The sequence below is a fragment of the Callorhinchus milii genome, unplaced genomic scaffold (genome assembly GCF_018977255.1).
Source record: "Callorhinchus milii isolate IMCB2004 unplaced genomic scaffold, IMCB_Cmil_1.0 Scaffold4, whole genome shotgun sequence".
Lineage (NCBI taxonomy): Eukaryota > Metazoa > Chordata > Chondrichthyes > Chimaeriformes > Callorhinchidae > Callorhinchus > Callorhinchus milii.
The window spans coordinates 55,945,094-55,965,628 of record NW_024704745.1 but is presented as its reverse complement, the minus strand read 5'-3'; the positions used below and the strand labels follow the sequence as shown (position 1 = coordinate 55,965,628).

General features: G+C 42.3%; 1 protein-coding gene across 1 annotated transcript in view; it reads left to right on the top strand.

Moving 5' to 3' along the window:
* naalad2 (N-acetylated alpha-linked acidic dipeptidase 2) overlaps nucleotides 1-20,535 on the top strand; it is a 31,256-nt gene that overhangs the window by 3,571 nt on the left and 7,150 nt on the right. The window contains exons 4-16 of the mRNA XM_007902240.2: nucleotides 309-410; nucleotides 692-817; nucleotides 2,566-2,752; nucleotides 3,789-3,876; nucleotides 4,848-4,943; nucleotides 5,410-5,495; nucleotides 5,753-5,872; nucleotides 7,389-7,471; nucleotides 8,895-8,958; nucleotides 10,600-10,667; nucleotides 10,794-10,885; nucleotides 15,391-15,481; nucleotides 18,340-18,604. Coding sequence (XP_007900431.1) covers nucleotides 309-410; nucleotides 692-817; nucleotides 2,566-2,752; nucleotides 3,789-3,876; nucleotides 4,848-4,943; nucleotides 5,410-5,495; nucleotides 5,753-5,872; nucleotides 7,389-7,471; nucleotides 8,895-8,958; nucleotides 10,600-10,667; nucleotides 10,794-10,885; nucleotides 15,391-15,481; nucleotides 18,340-18,604 — 1,468 coding nt within the window. The remainder of the gene's footprint in view (nucleotides 1-308; nucleotides 411-691; nucleotides 818-2,565; nucleotides 2,753-3,788; nucleotides 3,877-4,847; nucleotides 4,944-5,409; nucleotides 5,496-5,752; nucleotides 5,873-7,388; nucleotides 7,472-8,894; nucleotides 8,959-10,599; nucleotides 10,668-10,793; nucleotides 10,886-15,390; nucleotides 15,482-18,339; nucleotides 18,605-20,535) is intronic.

Genomic DNA, 20,535 nt, shown 5'->3' with positions numbered 1-20,535 from the left:
GTTTGGGACGTGGTTCTCCATGGAACTGCACTGGCTCCAATGTAACATGCACGAACGAGAATAGGGATGATGGGCTCACGGAGCCAGCTGCGGGAGAGGACACAGATTGTAGAGCTCTGGATTGTCTCAGCTTGTTTTGGGAGGATCTGGGCAGTCCAGTAATCAAGCCTGGATGCGATGAAGGCGTGAAAATAACTTTTATGATTTTAAAACATCTGTCCCACAATGTCTATGTCTACATGTTGTTGATTTTTTTGCTGCTTAGCATTGAATATATGTGATTAATAGACTTGTTACATTATTTGCAGATTTTCAACACATCTCTAGCTGAGCCAGTGCCCCCTGGATATGAAAATATAAAAGGGCTGGTAGCACCATTCAATGCCTATTCTCCACAAGGAACCCCTATGGTAAGGAACACTAATATTATAATAATTTAAGGGATTATAAAAGGTCGAAGTGGTAAGAAAATGTTTCAAGAAGAGGATATTTAAAAAATGAAATGCCAAAATGCTTGCCCCTTCCCATTTTAAAATTATTTTATTATTCCTTGTACTGTTCACAATGGAAAGCAAGGAAGTGTAAAATGTATCTTAAGGCAGAAAACTGCAAGGGAGAAGACAAGATTTAGTTCAATGTAAGAATTATTATTTTTATTACTATTATTTTGGCGCTGTGTATTCATATTCAGGGGGACTTGGTCTACGTTAACTATGCTCGAACTCAGGATTTCTTCCAGCTGGAAAGAGAACTGGACATAAACTGTACAGGAAAAATTGTGATTGCCAGATATGGAAAAATCTTCAGAGGAAACAAGGTACAGATTTCATTCAGAAAAGGCTGTTTTCAATCACTCTTCATCTCCTTCACCATTCATATCTTTTTGCCCGTCTCAAACCTCACTGCCTTTTCTTTCTACTCCTGGAGAAAATAACTCCCTAGCAATTTCACTATGTCTCTAAAACTTCACATGCTTCCTCCTATGGCTTTTGAATCCATCTCAGAATCTCCAATGGGAAGAAAGGTCTCCATTATGTTGGCCCCTATTAGTGAGGACACATGCAACATGTAGACATGTTGCAAATGGATACACAGTCCAGCATCAGGTTTGTATGTCTCTTACCTTCACACTAGCCTTCAGATCCTGTTATGCCATCTGCATTCGTACCCATGTGAGACTGGAAGCGCTGACATAATTCCTTTGACTATTAACTTCTATCCATCCCTCCTTTATCTGCACCAGGCAAGATTGTCAATGGCAACAAAAAGAATCCTTTTGTAGCTCATGAAGGAATGGGCAAGGGCAAGTTGACCCCTGGAACTCAGGTAGCTCCTCCTCTAGCCTCACCATACTCTTCTGCTTGTCATGAAGTTTGCACTTCCATTGCTTGTTGAAAGTGACATTTAAATTCAGGCACCATATCCAGCCAGCAATTATGATCTCATTCTGCTTGTTCAACCAGTGTTAGAGCTTTGCTCCTGAAACAGTTTCTGATTAGCTACATCATGCCATCAGTTCTTGACTCTGCTCAAGATTGATACTTAAATGATACAACTTTCCTGACAAAAAACATGCGACCACCGTCCAGGCAGCTTTACTCAACTGTTGTATGTCTAACGGAATTTCAAGTCCTCTGTAGGTAGTTCCTCTTTCATTTTGCCTTCAGTCCAGCTTTCTGAATCTCTTATTTCCTTGCTCAGTGTCCACCACGTTATTTTTCAAGGACTTTGAGTCATTCCTTTATGTGAAAGACGATATATGAATGCAAGTTGATGCGGTAGTACAGAAATGCTACTGCAGGGAAAACTTCAAGGACGGCTACAAACTTGGTTGCGTGAAAATCCTTAGAACCCCAATGCATCTCCTCCAGGTGATGTCAGGAGCAGGATTCTTTCAATGTTCATATTGTTAGCGACCTATTTGTACTGCATCTTTAGTAGCAAATGACTGCCAACAATACACATTCTTCAATAGACACATTACCCAAACTTCACTACCTCACTCCCAATGCAACCAATACCTTCATCCATGTCTGAATCACCTTCAGACTTAACTTCTTCAAGCTCTACTTGCTGGCCTTTCAACTCTCACAAACTCCATACCATCCAGAACTCTCAGGCCCTCTCCTGCACCAGTCTCTGGAATTCCATCACCTTCATCCTCACCCAGCTCCACTCATTTCCTATGCCCCCACTGGATTGACTTTAAGATTCTTATTGTTACCTTCAAAGGCCTTTCCCCATAATACCTCTGTGATATCCTGCTACCTAAGGCCCCAGTTGTTCCCAGTTTCTCACCCACTGCGGTCTGCTTCATGTCCCTATCTTCGATGGATGAGCTTTGAGACACTTTATTCCATCTCTCTGGAACTCTCTCGTGACATCGCTCCACCTTGCATCCTCTCTCTCTCTGCTTTCAAGACCCATATAAAAGACCTATCTCTTTGACTGCACCTTCAGCTCCCACTCTGTCTGTGTGAAGTACTTTGAGATGTTCTCCCTACGTGAAAGGGAACTTATAAGTTCAAATTGTGGTTGTTTCTTTTAATTTGGTTTATCTTCCAGGTTTTGAATTCTATGAAGGCTGGTGCTAAAGGAATAATCCTTTTCTCAGACCCTATGGATTACTGTGCACCTGGAGTGCGCTCTTACCCAAATGGCTGGAACCTACCTGAAGATGGTGTTCAGCGTGGGAATGTATTGAACCTAAATGGAGCTGGAGATCCTCTAACCCCAGGATACCCTGCTAATGGTAGGTTTCTGTAGAAGCTAAAGACACCGTTTCTCAGTCCTCCACAAAGCAAGGTTTGTTGATACAATATTTGGACTGTGTCTTGTTGACTTGTTCCAGATTGCATTTCATTCAGTTTAAATTACTGTTTATTTACAGGAGCTTTCAGCATTTCCAACACAAAGATTAAATTGAGTATCTCAAGGCATAATTTCCAAAAGCGCTCTACTTACTGTAAAACACCTGGAATATCAAAATCAGACACTAAGGATTGATATGATGCTTTACATGATTTTTGGGCTCAGATCGCATTTATGGTCATGGACAAGATTACAAGAGAGGTTTAGATGAAAAAGGCCCTTTGGTCCATGTGTTTCATCCATCCATAATATTAACACTAACTTTCATTGCATCTTCGAGTTGTTTCTTCAATGACTCCATTGTCCAGATCTCTACTGCAGTTTCTGGGCAATTGTTCCAGCTATTGCTTATTCTCTGGATAATGCATAGTTCATGGTGTCTATCCTAAAATTCCCCATCATAATCTTAAATATGTGATTCCTTAGTGTTTCTAAAATATTATTCTGAATTTATTTCCTCCATCCCATTCAACATTTATGTACTTTTATAAAGACCCCTTGGGGTGTCTATTTTCGAAGCTGAACCTTAACCTTTTCAGTCTTTCTTCAAAGTTCATCTCTCTAAACTTTGTTGTGCTTCTCTATATTGCCACTAAGGAATGTTTTGTTGTTGTCATTGGTAATTGGTAATCAGACTGTACACAGTATTCCAGGTAAGAACCCAATGAGATACCATAATATAGTGACTGACCTTTGGAAGGTTGAACTTAACTGATTTGTCAAAGTAACATATCATTTAGCTTGTCCCTCTATTCCTATCTTACACCTTTTGGACATGGTGAATAACATGGTGAGCAAGTAAATTAGTACATCCAGTCCTTTTCAATTACCCATTGGCAAGTATTATCCTTAAAACTCAGGGAATGGGGCAGGGGCTTCTGAGATATTCAGTTTATCTCCTGCTGTTCTTTTGCCAGAATATGCTTTCAGGTTAGATGAAGGCGTTGGTCTTCCAAAAATTCCTGTTCACCCCATCAGTTATCGTGATGCAGAAAGGTTGCTACGGTAAGTTGTATATTATGTAAATTTTTGCAAATAATTCGTCCAGTGGTTTGACTCACTCAGGACCCACCTGACTAACATTGTTTTGATGAGAATAAAATTGCAACGATTTACTGCCTTTGAGGAGCAAGTATTCTACAATTCAAGTCATTGCTGTAAACTTACTTTATAATGCACTGAATACACAGGGCTAATGGTTTCTTATATCCCCTAAGTTCTGGGCGCTGTGTACTTCCAACAGCTTCCTTTCTGCTCAGAAAGAATTGCAACTTCTGAGCGCAAACTTAAATCAAATGGAATGAAGGAAGAAAAATCTGAAATCTGATATTTTTCATAGTCTTATTCTTAATGTAATGATTCTCCAACAAGAACAATTGTGTAATAAGTAATTCTTTTATTTTCTGCTCACAACAATCCAGCCATACATATCTTTTTTCTATGGCGATCTCCTTTTCAAAAATGTTTTAAATCTTCCATCTTTTCCTAAACACTTCTCTCTGTTTCCATTGGTTATTGTTTTGTCTTTATCTGCATCCAAATCTTCCACTTTGGGCTCTGTTCTGCTGTTTCTTTCTCTTCTGTAGCTCTGCTTTCCACTCCTCATCATGTCAGGGATATCCTATACTTGATATTTTTTTTTAATTTGAGATAGTGCATAATTTTCGGAGATTCTTAAATTCAGTCGGTTGTTTTCTGCAGTTCTTAAAAGACTACTGATTGACATCAAAAACACAGATTGGGCTAAATGGGTAAATAGCCCATTAACTTGCTATGTTCAAATGCATCCTAATGTCTTTTATCGTGCAATTAACTAATAAAAAGGATTATAGAATCACCTTTAATCATCTGATAGTTAATTACATAATTCAGAACAACTATATAATTTCAACGTGGTTAGGTCTTGCGCAAACATATTAGCCCAAAATTAATTTTAGATCTCGTTAGTAGTATTAACATTCTGCTTTTTCAAATAGGCACATGGGAGGAATTCTGGCTCCAATTCAGTGGAAAGGACAGCTAAATGTTTCCTACAACATTGGACCTGGCTTCAGAGGTATTCATTCCTCCCAGTAAGTTACCAATACTGTAATGAAACTCATTATAAAGTGCTCTACTGTACTAAACCACTTCTTAAATCTATATTTCTGCAAGCCACCCAATGCTTGTACAATGCCATTTTCCATCATCATGTTGCTTTTACACTGCTCCATTAGTGTTGATGGAATGCCCTTCAGGCACATGTGCAATCTAAAATGGTCATTGCTGTGCATTATATAAAATGTACATTGCTAAGTGCACTGTTAGGAAAAGCACCTGGAAGACTCAGCTTTGTACTAGTAAAAACAGTTTAATGCTTAACATTCAGCATACCCATCTTCTTTTTTAAATCCTTTAGTTCGGAAATTTTATGGCATGGTTTTGTACCAATAGGTTAATTGAAAGCATCCGTAATTTGTATTGTTATGGGTGAAAGAAGAGTAAACTTTGCATTTATTCTAAAAAGGTTTACTTGAAATTGGATTCATTTTTGTGCAGGAAAGTGAGAATGAATATTCACACCAGAAATGAGGTGAAAAGAATTTACAATGTCATTGGAAAAATTCGAGGAGCAGTAGAACCAGGTGAGATGGTTTCTGAGTATGATAATATCACAAGATTGGCCTGGATGAAGAAAGCTCTTTGGCCCATCCAACCTCCTCCCTCCAGGGCACCTAACCCCTATCCCCAATCTGTTTTTAAACAAACGAGTCGTAACTTTTACCACCCTTCCTGCCAAACTATTCAAGTCAATGATGCGTATTATGGCAATGAAGAGGTTACTCAAATCAGCGTTTTAAATTACTAACAAAATGAATAAGGATTCTGGTTTCTGTGACAGATCGGTACGTCATACTAGGAGGACATCGTGATTCATGGGTGTTTGGTGGGATTGACCCAATGACTGGAGCAGCTGGGGTGCACGAGGTGGTGAGAAGTGCAGGAAAGCTCATGAAGGAAGGTACGAATTTCTCAGTGAACACAGTAGTGTTTCAAATGAAGCTAAGCACATGATTGATTTTAAAAGAATTTTTACCCCCATTTGGTTAAAATAGACCAAAGTACTTACTCTATACCTACATCTGTATAATGCCTCCTCTTTCACTTATTCGGCTGACAGCTATTGTTGATAGAGCACAACCAGAGTAATAATTGGTGCTAACTGTATTGAGACTATTTGTTCAAGAATTTCACAAAACCCTGAATTGCAGAATGCTTACAACTCAGAATGAGGTGATTCAAATCATTCAGGTGTCAACCTGGCTCAGTTGGTAGCATCCTCACTTCCGAGTCAGAGAGGTGGAATTCAAGCCCTGCTTTGTGACTTTAAACTTGCAGTGGAGGAGTGTTGTATTGTCAGAGGTGTGATCATGCAGATGAGATGTTCACATGATCATAAGATTATTCTAGATGACAAAACTTCAGCCTATCAGATCTCATCCCTCCAGAACACCTAACTCCCATCATTGCATCAAGCTGCTTTTTAAATAACTCCAGTGTCCTGGTCTCTACCAACATTCCTGTCAACCTGTTCTAGTCACTGATTAGCCTCTGAGTCAAGAAAATCTTCCTGATATCTGTTCTGAAATTGCCCTTTACAACTTTAAACCTATGTTCTTTTGGTTCTATTATCAGGATACATTCTAAAGTATTGATCTAGGTTTACTTTTCAAATCCCATTTAAAATTTTGTAAACGTCTATGAGATCCCCTCTGAGTCATCTTCTCTAAAGACTAAAGAGCCCTATATTGTCTAGTTGTTGCCCATAGTTAGGGATTCTGTGTTTTGGGGGTTTCAAAAATAATTTTTCAGGCTTTACTTTTAGTTTAATATTAGCATTTTTTGAGTTCTACAAATTGGGAGATTTCAGTGTTTTTCATTTATTTTTAATGGAAGATTCAGACATGCCTGCACATAAGGAGGGGAGAGAAATGCTTCAAGCATGCACTGTACATGCGTGAGAGCACCTGTCTTCTCTCCATGTGTTCAGGCACGCCTGAAGATGAGTTGTGAATGGAGGGAGGAACTAAGCTTGTGTGCGGGAGCTTCTCTTCCCTCCGTGTGCGCAAGTGCGTCTGGGTTCCGAAAATCAGAAGCCCTACCCATAGCTGATTCCACTAAACCTGGGAATCATGCTGATTGCTCACCTCTGCACCGCCTCTAGGGAATTTCTCCTGGTATTCTGGCCAACGATCCTCCAGATGGAAATGGTCACTCACTTCATGGCTGTTTATAAAATATTAGTGTCAAATTTATTCCCGTGTTTGTCTAAAAAATACAAGGTCACAACATCTTACACTACTTTTCGTCCACAAAATACACAGTCAATTCACTTTACAATATATTCCGAGAAGCGCTTTGAGACGTCTCAATGACATGATAAGGCACTATATCAAATGCAAGGATTATTATAATTATTATTGCTCTGCTCTTTCCCTGTAGCTTTAATATTTTTCCTCTTATGTGATTCCATATAGGTTGGAGGCCGAGAAGAACAATGGTGTTTGCCAGCTGGGATGCAGAGGAGTATGGTTTGTTGGGCTCCACTGAATGGGCAGAGGTGAGTTGTTTCAAATCCACATAAATATCATACAAAGTTGTAGATTCCAAATAGATTCATTGATCTCCTTTATCTTGCATAGACTGCACTTTTGTGTTCTTCATGTTATTTGAAGGGGCAATGAGATTATTTTCTTTCCCATTTCTTGAGAACCAATTTCTTGATACCTCTCCCAATTCTAACCAATAGCTGGGAAATCTTTGATAGCTTCACTTCAAAGTTATAGCCATTATTTTGCTTGGCCGGGTTTCATAGATTTGTGGAAACCCATCACCATGCTTAAGAGTATCCAAACTAGACTAAGAGTCCCACACGTGTATGTCACCTACACATGTAAATTTTTCTCATCTGATGGAATGCACACTTTCTCCTGGCGTGGTTGCACTTTGCTTACCTCATCTCAGAAAGTATTAGGTTCTGCTTGGCAAGATTCAAGGCTTGGGAACCCCAGTCTCTCCATTGGAGTACTGCTGGAGTTTAACCAGATAAAGCCATGTAATTTTCAAATACGGTCTTACAAGCTTCCCATAGCTTGTACAGCAAGGACTGCAAATATCTATTAGGTCTTTGGTCTGTCGGGTTAACAGAAACTGAATGGAAAGAATCTCTGCCTCAGTGACTGGTCTGTCCCTCCAAGTCCTTCTCACAAGATAGGCTGGCTGCTCTGTTATCACCAATGCTGCGAGTACGGAGATCCCATTGGGCTAAGGAACTGGACTACCAAGATGCCACAGCGGATTAACTCGATGCTGATATTCCATTGCCAGACACGTCATTTTGGAGCCTCTTCAGCCCAAAGAGATCCCACCACCTGCCCCTCCTCCCGAGGAGTCTCTATTGGTAATTGCCATCTGACAAGTGCAGGTGTGAGGTCTCACTGGGTGAACAGCAGGTCCCAGGAACATGTACATTTACAACAACAACAATAAGTTTTCATTTATAGAGCGCCTTTCACGTCGGGAGAAACTCCCAAGGCGCTGGACAGTTGGGTCAGGACCTGAGCAGGGGGGAAATGGTCAGGGTGAGGGGAGGGAAGGGAGGGAGCGAGGAGGGGGTAGAGAGTAGAGAGGGGAGCTGAAGGCACGGTCAAACAGAAAGGTCTTGAGACCGGCCTTGAAGGAGGAAAGGGAGGAGGCGGTGAAGGCACTGGGGGATGGAGTTCCAGAGCCTAGGGGCTGAGAGGCTGAAAGCCCGGCCACCGATGGTAGGGCGGTTAGGGCGGGGGATGTGGAGCAGACCGGAGCCAGAGGAACGGAGGGTACGGGCAGGTAAGTAGGGGGATAGTAGGTCGGAGAGGTAGGAGGGAGGAAGGCCGTGAATGGCCTTGTAGGTGAGGGTGAGGATGAGGATTTAATGTATATTTATCACATAAATGAATAAATAATAGAGATTACATGTAACATTTTATCTTTTTTATATTAAGGACAACGTTAAACTACTTCAAGAACGTGGTGTGGCATACATCAATGCAGATTCAGCTATAGAAGGTAACTTGATCAACTGGACTTTTGTTTTTACATTTTGACTTCTCACTTTTTGGGTTTAAAAATGGCCTGATGTGGGCTTGAACTTACAACCTTCTAATTCAAGAGGCGAGAGTGTTTTCAACTGAGCCAGGCTGACACCTTGGAAAATCTCGTAAGTGAATGTTCTTGGGTGTAACATGTCACACATAGGGTTCCATAGAGGAGGAACATTTCATGTGACAATGCATTTTTTCTGGCAAAGGTGCTACATTTCAACATTTCACAGTGCTACACTGTGACAGTTGCTACAATTTGTTACAATTAAATATATAATAGGAGGTACATCTGTACACTTATACATAAGAACATAAGAATTGCTAGACGAAAGAAGATCAAGGCCATCCAGTTCACCTTTCACTATCCTGGCAACCGCATGCACATGTCATATTTCAAACTATATACTGTATCGCAAGATATTATTTCCTAAAATAAATCTATCTAATTTGTTTTTGAAAGAATCAACACTTTGTGCTTCCACCGTCTCCCCAGCGAACCTGTTTCATACATTTACTCTGCACTCACTGAAAGAGTGTTTCTGCAGATTTGTTTTGAATTTGCCCCCTTCAATCACAGGCCTACTGTTCTGGACAAGATGAAACAGGTCTACATTATCCAGTCTCTTTAGAATCTTAAAAACTACAGTCATATCACCTCTCAACCTTCTCTTTTCCAGCCTGAACATGCTCAGTTTACTTAATCACTCCTCATAGTCCAGTCCTTTTAGCTCAATATTGTCCTTTCAATGCAACCCAGAATTTGGTTTGCGTTACTCACTTACCCATATTGTTTCCATGCATTCTGTTAATGTATTTTGCTTTAGAACAGTTAGGCACCATGTGGCACATTTTTTCTTTTGAACTCTCTGAAGCAACATGAAACTTCTGCTATGGTAACAGAGAGCAATAAATAGCTTCCTGGACACTCACATATCACTAGAGAACAACTGCACAATTTCACATTATACAGTGAATTCTATAAAACACTATAAGAAGGGGGGAAGAGTACAGATAGTTCCTCTTTAAGAATTACTCATTTATGAATTAGTGAGTCATTGGTCTGGTGTTTAGAACTTGTTGCAGTCTAATTCAGGTTTTGTTTTTAAGTAACAAGACAAATTGCTTAGTTCACTATTTAGGATACCTATTGCAACCACATTCACTTTTGTCTTCTGCTGTTCATGATTTTTACAGTGCTAAGTATTATATAACAGATATCACAAATATTATGAAACCTCACATTATGCTATAAAGCCCAAAGAAATTTACAGCACAGAAGAAGATCATGTGGCCCAGCATGTCTTTTCTGGCTCTTTGAAAGAACAATTCAGTCAGTTCCAATTACCTGCTTTTTTTAAAAAAAGGTGCTATACAAATGTAATCTGGTTGTTTTTCTCCACACCTCTGTGAATTGGTCCTTTGCTATTGATATTAAAGTGATGTGTTCATGTCACTGTTCTTTGAGCAGTGGAAATAATTTCTCCCAGGCTAATCTATTATATCTCCCCTCAAACTTTTCTGTTCCAACGTATATATGCCCAGTTCCTCCAATCTTTGTTCATAGGTCAAATCACTCAACGCTGATTTGTTCTCTCTTTCTCTCCAGGTAACTACACACTGAGGGTTGACTGCACCCCTTTGCTCTACCAGTTGGTTTATAACATAACCAAAGAGGTAAGTAAGCAGATAAGTATCCTGCAATGGTTGTCCAAACAGTGCTATCAACACTGGTTATTTATTTAGCAGATTAGTGAAGTAAACTCCTTATCACCTCTGTGTTTCCTACTTTCACCATTTTAGATCCCAAGCCCCGATGATGGTTATGAAAAAAAATCTCTGTACCAGAGCTGGTATGAAAAAGATCCCTGGCTAGTACACAGCGATGCTCCCAGGTATGGCCAGTAATTAATTGTTTTATTTACCTTCAGAGTAATGGTAACATTTCACAGATTTATCAGACATATTCTGTAAGAGCAACTATTAAAGCTTCAGTTGTTGGTGAGTTTAGAACCAACAGCTATTGGAACAAAGTCTAGTGTCAGACAAAGTGTCAGCATGGCTCAGTTGCTTGCACTCCCACCTCTGACTCAGAAAATTGTGGGTTCAATTTAATCATTTATTTTGGGAGGGGCGATTATTTAGACGATTTGGTGCTATCCTCAACCTGCAGTATATTTGAGAAGTTGGCACTTAATGTTGAAATATTACAAAATGAAAGAAAGCTAGTCAATCCATGATCACTTATCTTTATGTCTTTCCTAAGCTGTGCAAGCAGGTGAACTTGCTCTGAATTCTGCTCCTTGATTGAATTGATAAGAAGTGTGTTTACATGGAGTGGAGCAGATGAAGAACTGGGACCTGGCCAAAAAAAGAATTTAACCTTATGAAGGGTTGAGTTATAGTTTTCAATGCTGAATGACACATTTGGGGTGTAACACAAATGACTCCCTTCCTTTGGAGAAGTGCCATGCCTCCATATTAAGGGAGGAGAATTACTGCATTGGGGAAAATAATCATAAAAGAAGCTGTATGTTTTTTTTAGTGAAACATACGCCACCAATAGGTGACCTGCCTTGTGCTGTTAAATGGAAAAAACGTTTTGCAATGGCAGAGCTCCCCTTTAAAATTTATTTGAGCCTGAAATAACGTAATATTTAAGCTCTGGTTTACTTCTCGTGCCTATAGAAATGATTCCTTCAATGTTAGCCTGGCTCAGTTGGTGACACTCTCACCTCAGTTGCTATCTAAGTGAGAAGATTATAGGTTCCAGTCCCATGTCAGGACTTTGAACTCAAGAGTATAGGATGGCCCTCATGGAAACCTGGATCACCCCAAGTGACACCTTCCCCTTCACTGAGGTCGCACCACTCAGCTATACCTACCACTATGCCCCATGCCCCAACACAGTGGTGTGGCCCTCATCTCCAGGGCGTCACTTGTCTTATAATAATAATATAAATAACAATAATAATAATCCTTGCATTTGATAAAGGGCTTTACACGTTTTTTAGACGTCTCAAAGCACTTCACAGAATACACTGTAAAGTGAGTTGACCGTATATTTGTGGGCGAATCGCAACAGCCAATTGCGCACAGCAATGTCCCACAAACAGTCATGGATTGAAAATGACCAACTTATTTTTTTTTTGAGGGATTATTATTAGGCGTGTGGAGCAAGGAAACTTACCCAAGGTTTCGCCCTGCCTGGAATTGACCCCAGGTGTCTCGCTTGCAAGGCGAGTGCTCTAACCACTGAGCTACAGGACTCTACTTATCCCCTTACTCCGCTGGCTCATTCCCCTCTTTGAAAATCTTACCTTCTGCCATCCCTCCCATCTCTCACTAAAAAAATTTCTTAATTTACGCTCCCCACAATCCTCCCCCACCTTCATCTCTGACATCTCTATCCTTCTAGCTTCCATCTGCCTCTGCTCCGACCGCCTCATCATTCTAGTCGACTTCAACCTCCACTTCACCCTCTCTTGCTCCACCTCCTCAGACTCCTCCTCTCTCCCCTCCTCTCTCAACCACTCCCTCCACATCCACTCTGCTACCCACGTTCACGGTCATGCCCTCGACCTGGTGATCACCCAGGGCCTCAGCATCTCAGATGTCACCATCACCGACAAGGCCATCTCTGACCACCATTTCATCTCCCTCAACTCCTATATCCCTCTCCCCACTGCCTCCAAACCTACCACCATCTTCTACTGCCCGTGGAAGAAGATCTCCCCGCAATCCCTCTCCGCTGCCCTGAAGTCCTCTGAATTCCTCCCCCTCTGGCCCATCTCCTGCACCCACCCATCCTCTACATTTACTCTCCTCCACAGCACCCTCTTCACCACACTCAACGCCCTTGCCCCTCTCACCTCCCGAACTGCCTCCTATTCCTGATCCTCCACTCGCTCAAGGATCAGGTGCGGGCTGCCGAGTGCACTTGGCTCAAATCCGGCCTAACAGTCCATCGCCACATCTTGCTGGACCACATCAAAACCTACCGCTCTGCTCTCGTCTCGGCCAAATCGTCCTTCTACTTCAGGTTAATCCTGGAGGCGAAAGGCAACCCCAGGCTCGTGCTTTCCACCACCAACCGGTTCCTCCGCCCTCCCCGCCATGCTCATAGATTCTTTCCTCTGACAACCACTGCGAGGAAATGATGGATTGCCTTGAGTCCAAAATCAAGGGAATCTGCTCAGCTGCCACTGCCCTCCCAACTACCACCCTCTCTCTATCCCCCCACCACATTCCGACCACTACCCATCCCTCCTTCCACACCATTGAATCTATCATCCCCTCCTCTCATTACTACCATGAAGCTCACCATCTGCTCCCTGGACCCCATCCCCACCGCTCTCCTTAAATCTCAACTCCACCTGCTACTGCCCCACTACTTGCCAACATCATCAACCTCTCCCTGTCATCTGGCACTGTTCCTAACCCCCTCAAAGCAGCGACTATCATCCCACCTTGAAGAAACCTTCCCTTGACCCATCACAGCTATCCAGCTACCGGCCCATCTCCCACCTCCTTTATCTGTCTAAGGTCCTTGAGAGAGCTGTTGCCTCCCAGCTTTGCTCTTTCCTATCCTCCCACTCCCTCTATGAGCCCCTCCAATCGGGTTTTCGTGCTGCCCACAGCGTGGAAACTGCTCTGGTCAAGGTCACAAATGACATCTTGACCATGTTTGACCAGGGCTCCTTCTGCCTCCTCGTCCTCCTCAACCTCTCCGCCACCTTTGGTACTGTGGACCACTCAATTCTTCTCCACCGCCTATCCTCCAACCTCAACCTTCAAGGTTCTGTCCTTGACTAGTTCAGGTCCTACCTTTCACATTGCCTCCACTTCGTCGCGACAAACGGTTTCTCCTCCAGCCCCCGCAACATCTTGTGCAGTGTTCCTCAGGGCTCTGTCCTCAGTCCCCTCCTCTTCACCCTCTACATGCTCCCCCTTGGTGACATCATCCGCAGACATGGGGTAAATTTCCACATGTATGCGGATGACACCCAACTCTATCTCTCTGACTCCACGCTCAACTCCAGGACTACTGTCGACTGCCTGTCCAACTTCAAGTCCTGGACGAGGGACAACTTTCTCCAACTGAACGTCAGCAAGACCGAGGCCCTCTTGATTGGCTCGCACCAGCGACTCCGCACCTCTGGCGCTGGCAGCATCAGCCTCCATGGCTGCACATTCAACCACCCTATGCCAGTCAGGAACCTGGGTATCTTGTTTAACCCTGAACTGTTCTTTCTCCCCCACATCTGCGCCGTGACCGGCACTGCCTACCAACACCTCCGCAACATTGCCAGACTCCGCCACTGCCTCACCACTCAGGCTGCCGAAACCCTCACCCTCGCATTCGTCACATCAAGGCTCGATTATGGAAACTCCCTCCTCATCGGCCTTCCCAACTCTTCCATTCACAAGCTGCAGATCATCCAAAACTCTGCAGCTCGTGTACTCTCACGCACCAGGCTCCGTGACCCCATCACTTCCACCCTCGCCCGACTCTACTGGCTCCCCATTGCTCAGAGAATCGAATTCAGGATCCTCATCCTCAGTTTCAAGGCCATCCATGGCCTTGCCACCTCCTACCTCTCTGACCTGCTGACTCCCTACCAACCTGCCCGCTCCCTCCGTTCAGCGGGCTCCGGCCTGCTCCGTGTCTCCTGCCCGACCCGCCCTACCATCGGTGACCGGGCTTTCAGCCTCTCTGCCCCCACACTCTAGAACTCCATCCCACAGTCCCTCCGCCTCCCTTCCTCCCTTGCCTCCTTCAAGGCCGGTCTCAAGACAGTCCTCTTCGATCACGCCCTCCCACCTCTCTGTCTTCCCTCACCCCTGACCCAGCCCTCCCCAATGCTCAGGTCCTGACCCTTGATTCTCCAGTGCCTTGGGACGTCCTCCTGTTGTGAAAGGCGCTCTATAAATGTAATTTTGTTGTCGTTGTTAATGAGAGTTGTATTGTCAGAGATGCTGGCCTTTGGATGAGATGCTAAATCAAGGTTCTGTCTGTCTGTTCAGGTAAAAATTAAAGATCCCATGGTACTATTTGAAAAGAGAAGTTTCTTCCAGTGTCCTGGCCAACAATCCCCCAGATAATAATTGGTCTTTCACCTAATAGCTGCCATGTTCGCCTACAAATACACAGTCACTACCCTGCACAGTAAATCCTGGGACATGCTTTGAGACATATCAAAGACATGATAAAGTATTGTATCAAATGCAAGGGTTATTATTATACTATGTCAAATTCAAAGGAGATACTTTATTAATATTATTATTACTTTTAGATGTTGGTTTATGTTTCAACTGGATGTTTAAAATATTGCAAATATAAAAATACTTTCAAATAATGTTTTTAATGTAACCTAATATTGTTTATTAATTTGCTTAGGATAAGAAAACTGGGATCTGGCAGTGACTTTGAAGCTTACTTTCAGCGACTTGGCATTGCCTCAGGCCGTGTACGATACACAAAAAATAAGGTATGTGTATCAAAACTGGAGTTCAGCAGATTACATTCCTTCTTTTATATGCCGAGTTATTTATATTTCAGGATATTACAAATATTCTTCAAAAAAATTAAATCTAAAATAGTTTTTAATGAAAAATATAAAATTTACTGATATGTGGATCAGCTCCATGGTAAATTGATTAACTTACTATTAATAGGAAAGAAAAACAGAATCTGTTATATTCCCACTGCTAGTGAAAGCATAGAATGAATGTATTATGCTCAAGGAAAATACATTGAATATGGACCACACTGAGGTTCTGTCATTCTCAATCTATGTGTGACTATCTAGATTAGTATAATTATATGTCTTGCAATGTGATCCACACAAATGAGAAGAAATTATTTTGAGGGGGTGAGACAAGAAATAAGCTGTTCACCCAGTGAGAGTGGTGAAAGTGGTGTACTTGCAGACTAATGAAATTGGAAGGAAAATGAACAATGGCACTATCAATCCAAATGGTGTTAGACACAAGAGGAGATCAGCCTGGCTTAGTTGGTAGCACTTTCGACTCTGAGTCAGAAGATTTGTGTTCAAGCTCCACAACGAGATCTCCTTCAGATGAGATGTTAAACCAAGATCTTATTGGTCTGTTCATTTAGATGTTAAAGAACCCATAGCACTATTCAAAAATAGAAGGGAATTTCTCCCAGTGCCTTGTCCAACAATACCCCAGATTTAAACAAAATGGTTAGTACCTTAATGACAGTTTGTGGGACATTGTGTGCAAATTAGGGGCCATATTTGCCTACAAGTAATCACTACACTTAACAGAAATTGTTTATTTAGTTATTTTGTTCAGCCGGGTGTCTGACACATGCAGAAATCCATCACTATGCTTAAGAGTATCCAAACTAAGCTGATATTTCCATGCATCCCACTTACACATGGAAATCCCAGAGATTTTTTTTTGGAATGGAATGTACACTCTCGGCCTGGAGGGATGCATCCCGCTTACCTAATTCTGGAAAGTATTAGGCGCAGATTGGCAAAAGCCAAGACTTCGGGTCCCCAGAGTGTGCTTTGGGGTACTGCTGGAGTCTAACCAGCTAAAACCACATCACTTGCCATTGATATTGCTGTTTGGCAAGCTTTCCTTCTGCTTGTCCAGCCAGGACCACCCTACCCATTAGGGTTTTGGCTTGCAGGGTTAACAGGAGCTGAGTGGGATGACTCCCTGCCCCCAGTTTCTAGTCTGCCCGTCCAGGTCCTGACGATGAGTCAGGCTAGCTGTGCAGTCATCAGCAGTGCCCTGGAATAATGCGGACCTGCCTGGCTCAGGAACTGGACTACCAAGATCACCACAGAGGGCTGGCTCAATTCCGACATTCTGTTGCCAGGCATGTCACCTTGGAGCCAGTTCAACTCCAATGAGATCCTGTTTACCTCCACCAAAAGAAAAACTGAAGTAGTTTGAGACATTGAGATGTGATAAAGTGCTATATAAAATGAAAGAATTATTATTTTTATAAATAATAAATTGTTTGCCAAACAGCTTTCTAATTCCTTTTTGAATTTCCTGACATAATCTGCCTTCACTGAATCCCTGAATAGTTCATGTCATACATTTACAACTCCCTGTGTACAGTATTTTTGTAACACTTTTCTGATTCCAGCATGGATCAGTTGGGCCAGATAGCCTAATTTCATGCTGTATTACTCTATGTAATTCTGATAGATTCCTTAGTTCCACAGATGAATTGTCATCATTTGTAGTTATACTGAGAATCTGTTTACAATGTTAAGTGTGCGCTTGAAAACCAAGAAGCCTTTTCAGCACTCAAGAGGTGAGATGCTTCAGGTGACACAAGTGTGAATTGATGGAATAGGGCTCCCTGATGAACTGTGCAATTGATCAACACTGTATTACAACAACAACAACTTGCACTTCTATAGTACCCTCCAAGCAGGGTAGTGTTTTAGAGCGCTTAACATTGGTAGAGGCTGACTCCGAGCCTGGTTGTGGGAGGTGGCCATAAGCACGTTGAATAGGAAGGTTTTCAGGCGGGACTTGAAAAAGAATAGAGAGAGGCCAGGTGGAGGGATTGAGGGAGAGCTTTCCAGAGTTTTGTGGCACAGTGGACGAAAGCGTGACCGATGGTGGGACAGAGAGTGCGAGGGACGAGTAGGAGGCCAGTGCCAGTCGAGCGGAGGGGCTGGATGGTGGATTCGGGAGTGAGGAGGTCGGAGAGGTAGAGAGGTGCCAGAGAGTGAAGGGATTTGAACACGAGTGTGAGGATCTTGAAGTCGATCTGTTCGGTGATGGGGAGCCAGTGGAGCCTGGCCAGAACTGGTGAGATGTGGATACGGAGTTTGGTTCGGGTCAGTATGTGGGCGGCAGAGTTCTAAATGAGTTGGATCTTTTGAATGGTGGAGCTGGGGTTACCGGCGAGGAGTGCATTTGAGGAATCCAGTCGGGAGGTGACAAACGCATGCACAAGAGTTTTGGCTGCATTTGGGGTAAGGTACGGTTGGAGACGGGCAATATAGCAGAGGTGGAAGAAGGCGGCCCTGGTCAGGAACCAGATGTGGGGGAGGAAGACAGCTGGGGGTTGAATCGAATGCCTAGATTGTGTACTGGTTCGGTGAGTCTGAGGGAGAGTCCAGGGAGGTTGAGGAGTTCAGATCTGTAGGAGTGAAGACATTGATGGGAGCCAAGGAGTATGGTTTCCGTCTTGTTCATATTCAGCTGCAGGAAGTTTACACTCATCCAGGCCCTGATGTCTGCCAGACAAGATAATAGAATATCGGCGGATCTGGAGTTGATACTAGAGGAGGAAAATTACGTGGTATTGTCTAACAATCTGCAATTTGTTTATATTTTTCAGAATACTGCCACATACAGTAGTTATCCAGTGTATCACAGCATTTATGAGACGTTTGAACTGGTTGAACGGTTCTATGACCCTTCCTTTAGGAAACTGCTCACCGTGGCTCAGATACGAGGAGGCTTGGTTTACGAGATTGCGGATTCTACAATAATACCTTTCGATTGCAGAGACTATGCTAAAGCTTTGAAACACTATGCAGACGTTATTTATGACCAAGCACAGAAATATCAACTACATCTTGATAAACATCAGGTATCTTTTGGTAAGTATCATTCTATTACTATGGATGAGTGAGTCATTCTTTTTTATTTGATAAAATTTGGGCCAGTGAATGAAAAAGACCATCCAACTTTTGCATCCAGCACTACCAAAGGCAGGGTAAGATGTACTGGTTAGAGGGTAAAACTTCCTCCAAGCTTTGAAATACTATCTTAGAAACTTAACCCACTGAACCAGTGTAACTCATTCATTTCTACAAAATTGAAGGTACCGTCTTTTGCGTAAGATGCTTAATTGAGGTCCAGGGTGACTGTTCTTCAGATGGATGCTAAAGATCCTGTTTGAATAGAGAGAAAGTTTCTTCCAGTGTCCTGAGCTTTAGATTTAATTGGACTTCGCAAAATTGCAATACTTGTAGATTGTCTGTTATTATGATTGTCCCTGAAAATTACTGCAATTTTTCACCCAATTGCATGCAATTCTCAGTATCTGACCACCTGGAGACTATTCATGTCTTGGAGACAATTCACAAAGCTCTATCTATAAATTGTGGCTTCGAATTATGAAGGGTTCATACAACTGTATTTATTTTTATTGTAGAAAAGCAGAATAAGAAGAGAAAGAACTTTGAATTTTTATAGCATTTTATCACTTTGAATCACTTCAAATTGTCACAGGTAATTACTATCAAGGCTAGCAAGTTTATCCAGATAAACATGAAACAAGAGAGATTCCACAAACAGGCATGGGGTTAATGACCAATTAAACTGAGGGATTATTGGCCAGGACACCAGAAGAAACTCCCTTCTCCCCCATATATTGTAACGGAATGTCAGCAAAAAAAGAAAACTGGGTTCAGGGACTTTCCACTCAGTTCCTGTTAACACTGCTAACGGGTAGGGTGGGCAAACTAGCTGGGCAAACGGAGAGAAAGCTTGCCACTCAGTGCATCCAATGGCAAACTGTACAGTTTTAGCTGGTTCGACCCCAACAGTACCCTAATGCACACTCTGGAGTTCCCAAGCCTTGGCTCTTGCCAGCCTGCACCTAATACTCCACAGGAATTAGCTTAGCAAGATGACCGTCCAGGGAGCAAAGCACATTCTATTCCAATAAACATCTCTGGAATTTCAATATACACGTGGGATGCATAGAAATCTCAGATTGGTTTTTGATACTGTTAAATATGGTGATGGGACTCTGTATGTGCCAGACCAAAAGAAATGTGAACTGAGCTCATATCCCAGTGTGGGGCTAAAGACATAATCTTTTAACCCAGCAGTGAAAGTGCTAACAATTAAACCAGGTAGATGCTAGAAATTGGTGGATATTGTGTGTAAATCCTTGAGCGTCTACACTTTGGGACATCCTCCCAACCTGAAAGGCGCTATATAAATGTAAATTCTCAAGTCTTATATGAGTCAAGGCTCAGATAAGACTTGAGCAAGACTTTTTTCTCCCTGGCATTACATATAAATTGAATAAACTCTTACCTGAAGCATTTAATCTTGTACATATTAATTCTCTTAAAATGAGCTGTATAATTCACTGCTTAAGAACAGAATTATAAGGATAAGTACAGACGAGAAGATTAGCAGGTGCTGTGTGGAACTTAATGGCTCCTTATCTGTCCCAACCTCAGAAATCTTATGTCAAGGAAAGCATTCTATGAAGGACAATACAATACAAATTTACATTTATACAGCACGTTTCATAACAGAAGGATATCCCAAATTGTTTAACAGTGCTGGCTGGTACTGTGCTAGGAGTGAGTACTGAGAGAATTGGGGAGGGGAAAGTAATGCCATTTGATGCCAGTCCTGTTATTGACTATATTCATTGACCAGACTTCTCAACAACAATCAATAATTAACAGGTTAAAAATTTCACCCTAATGAAGTCTCCGGAGGATTTTTTGCGGGTTAGACATATTTAAAATCCCATCACCGTGCTTAAGAGTATCCTAACTGGACT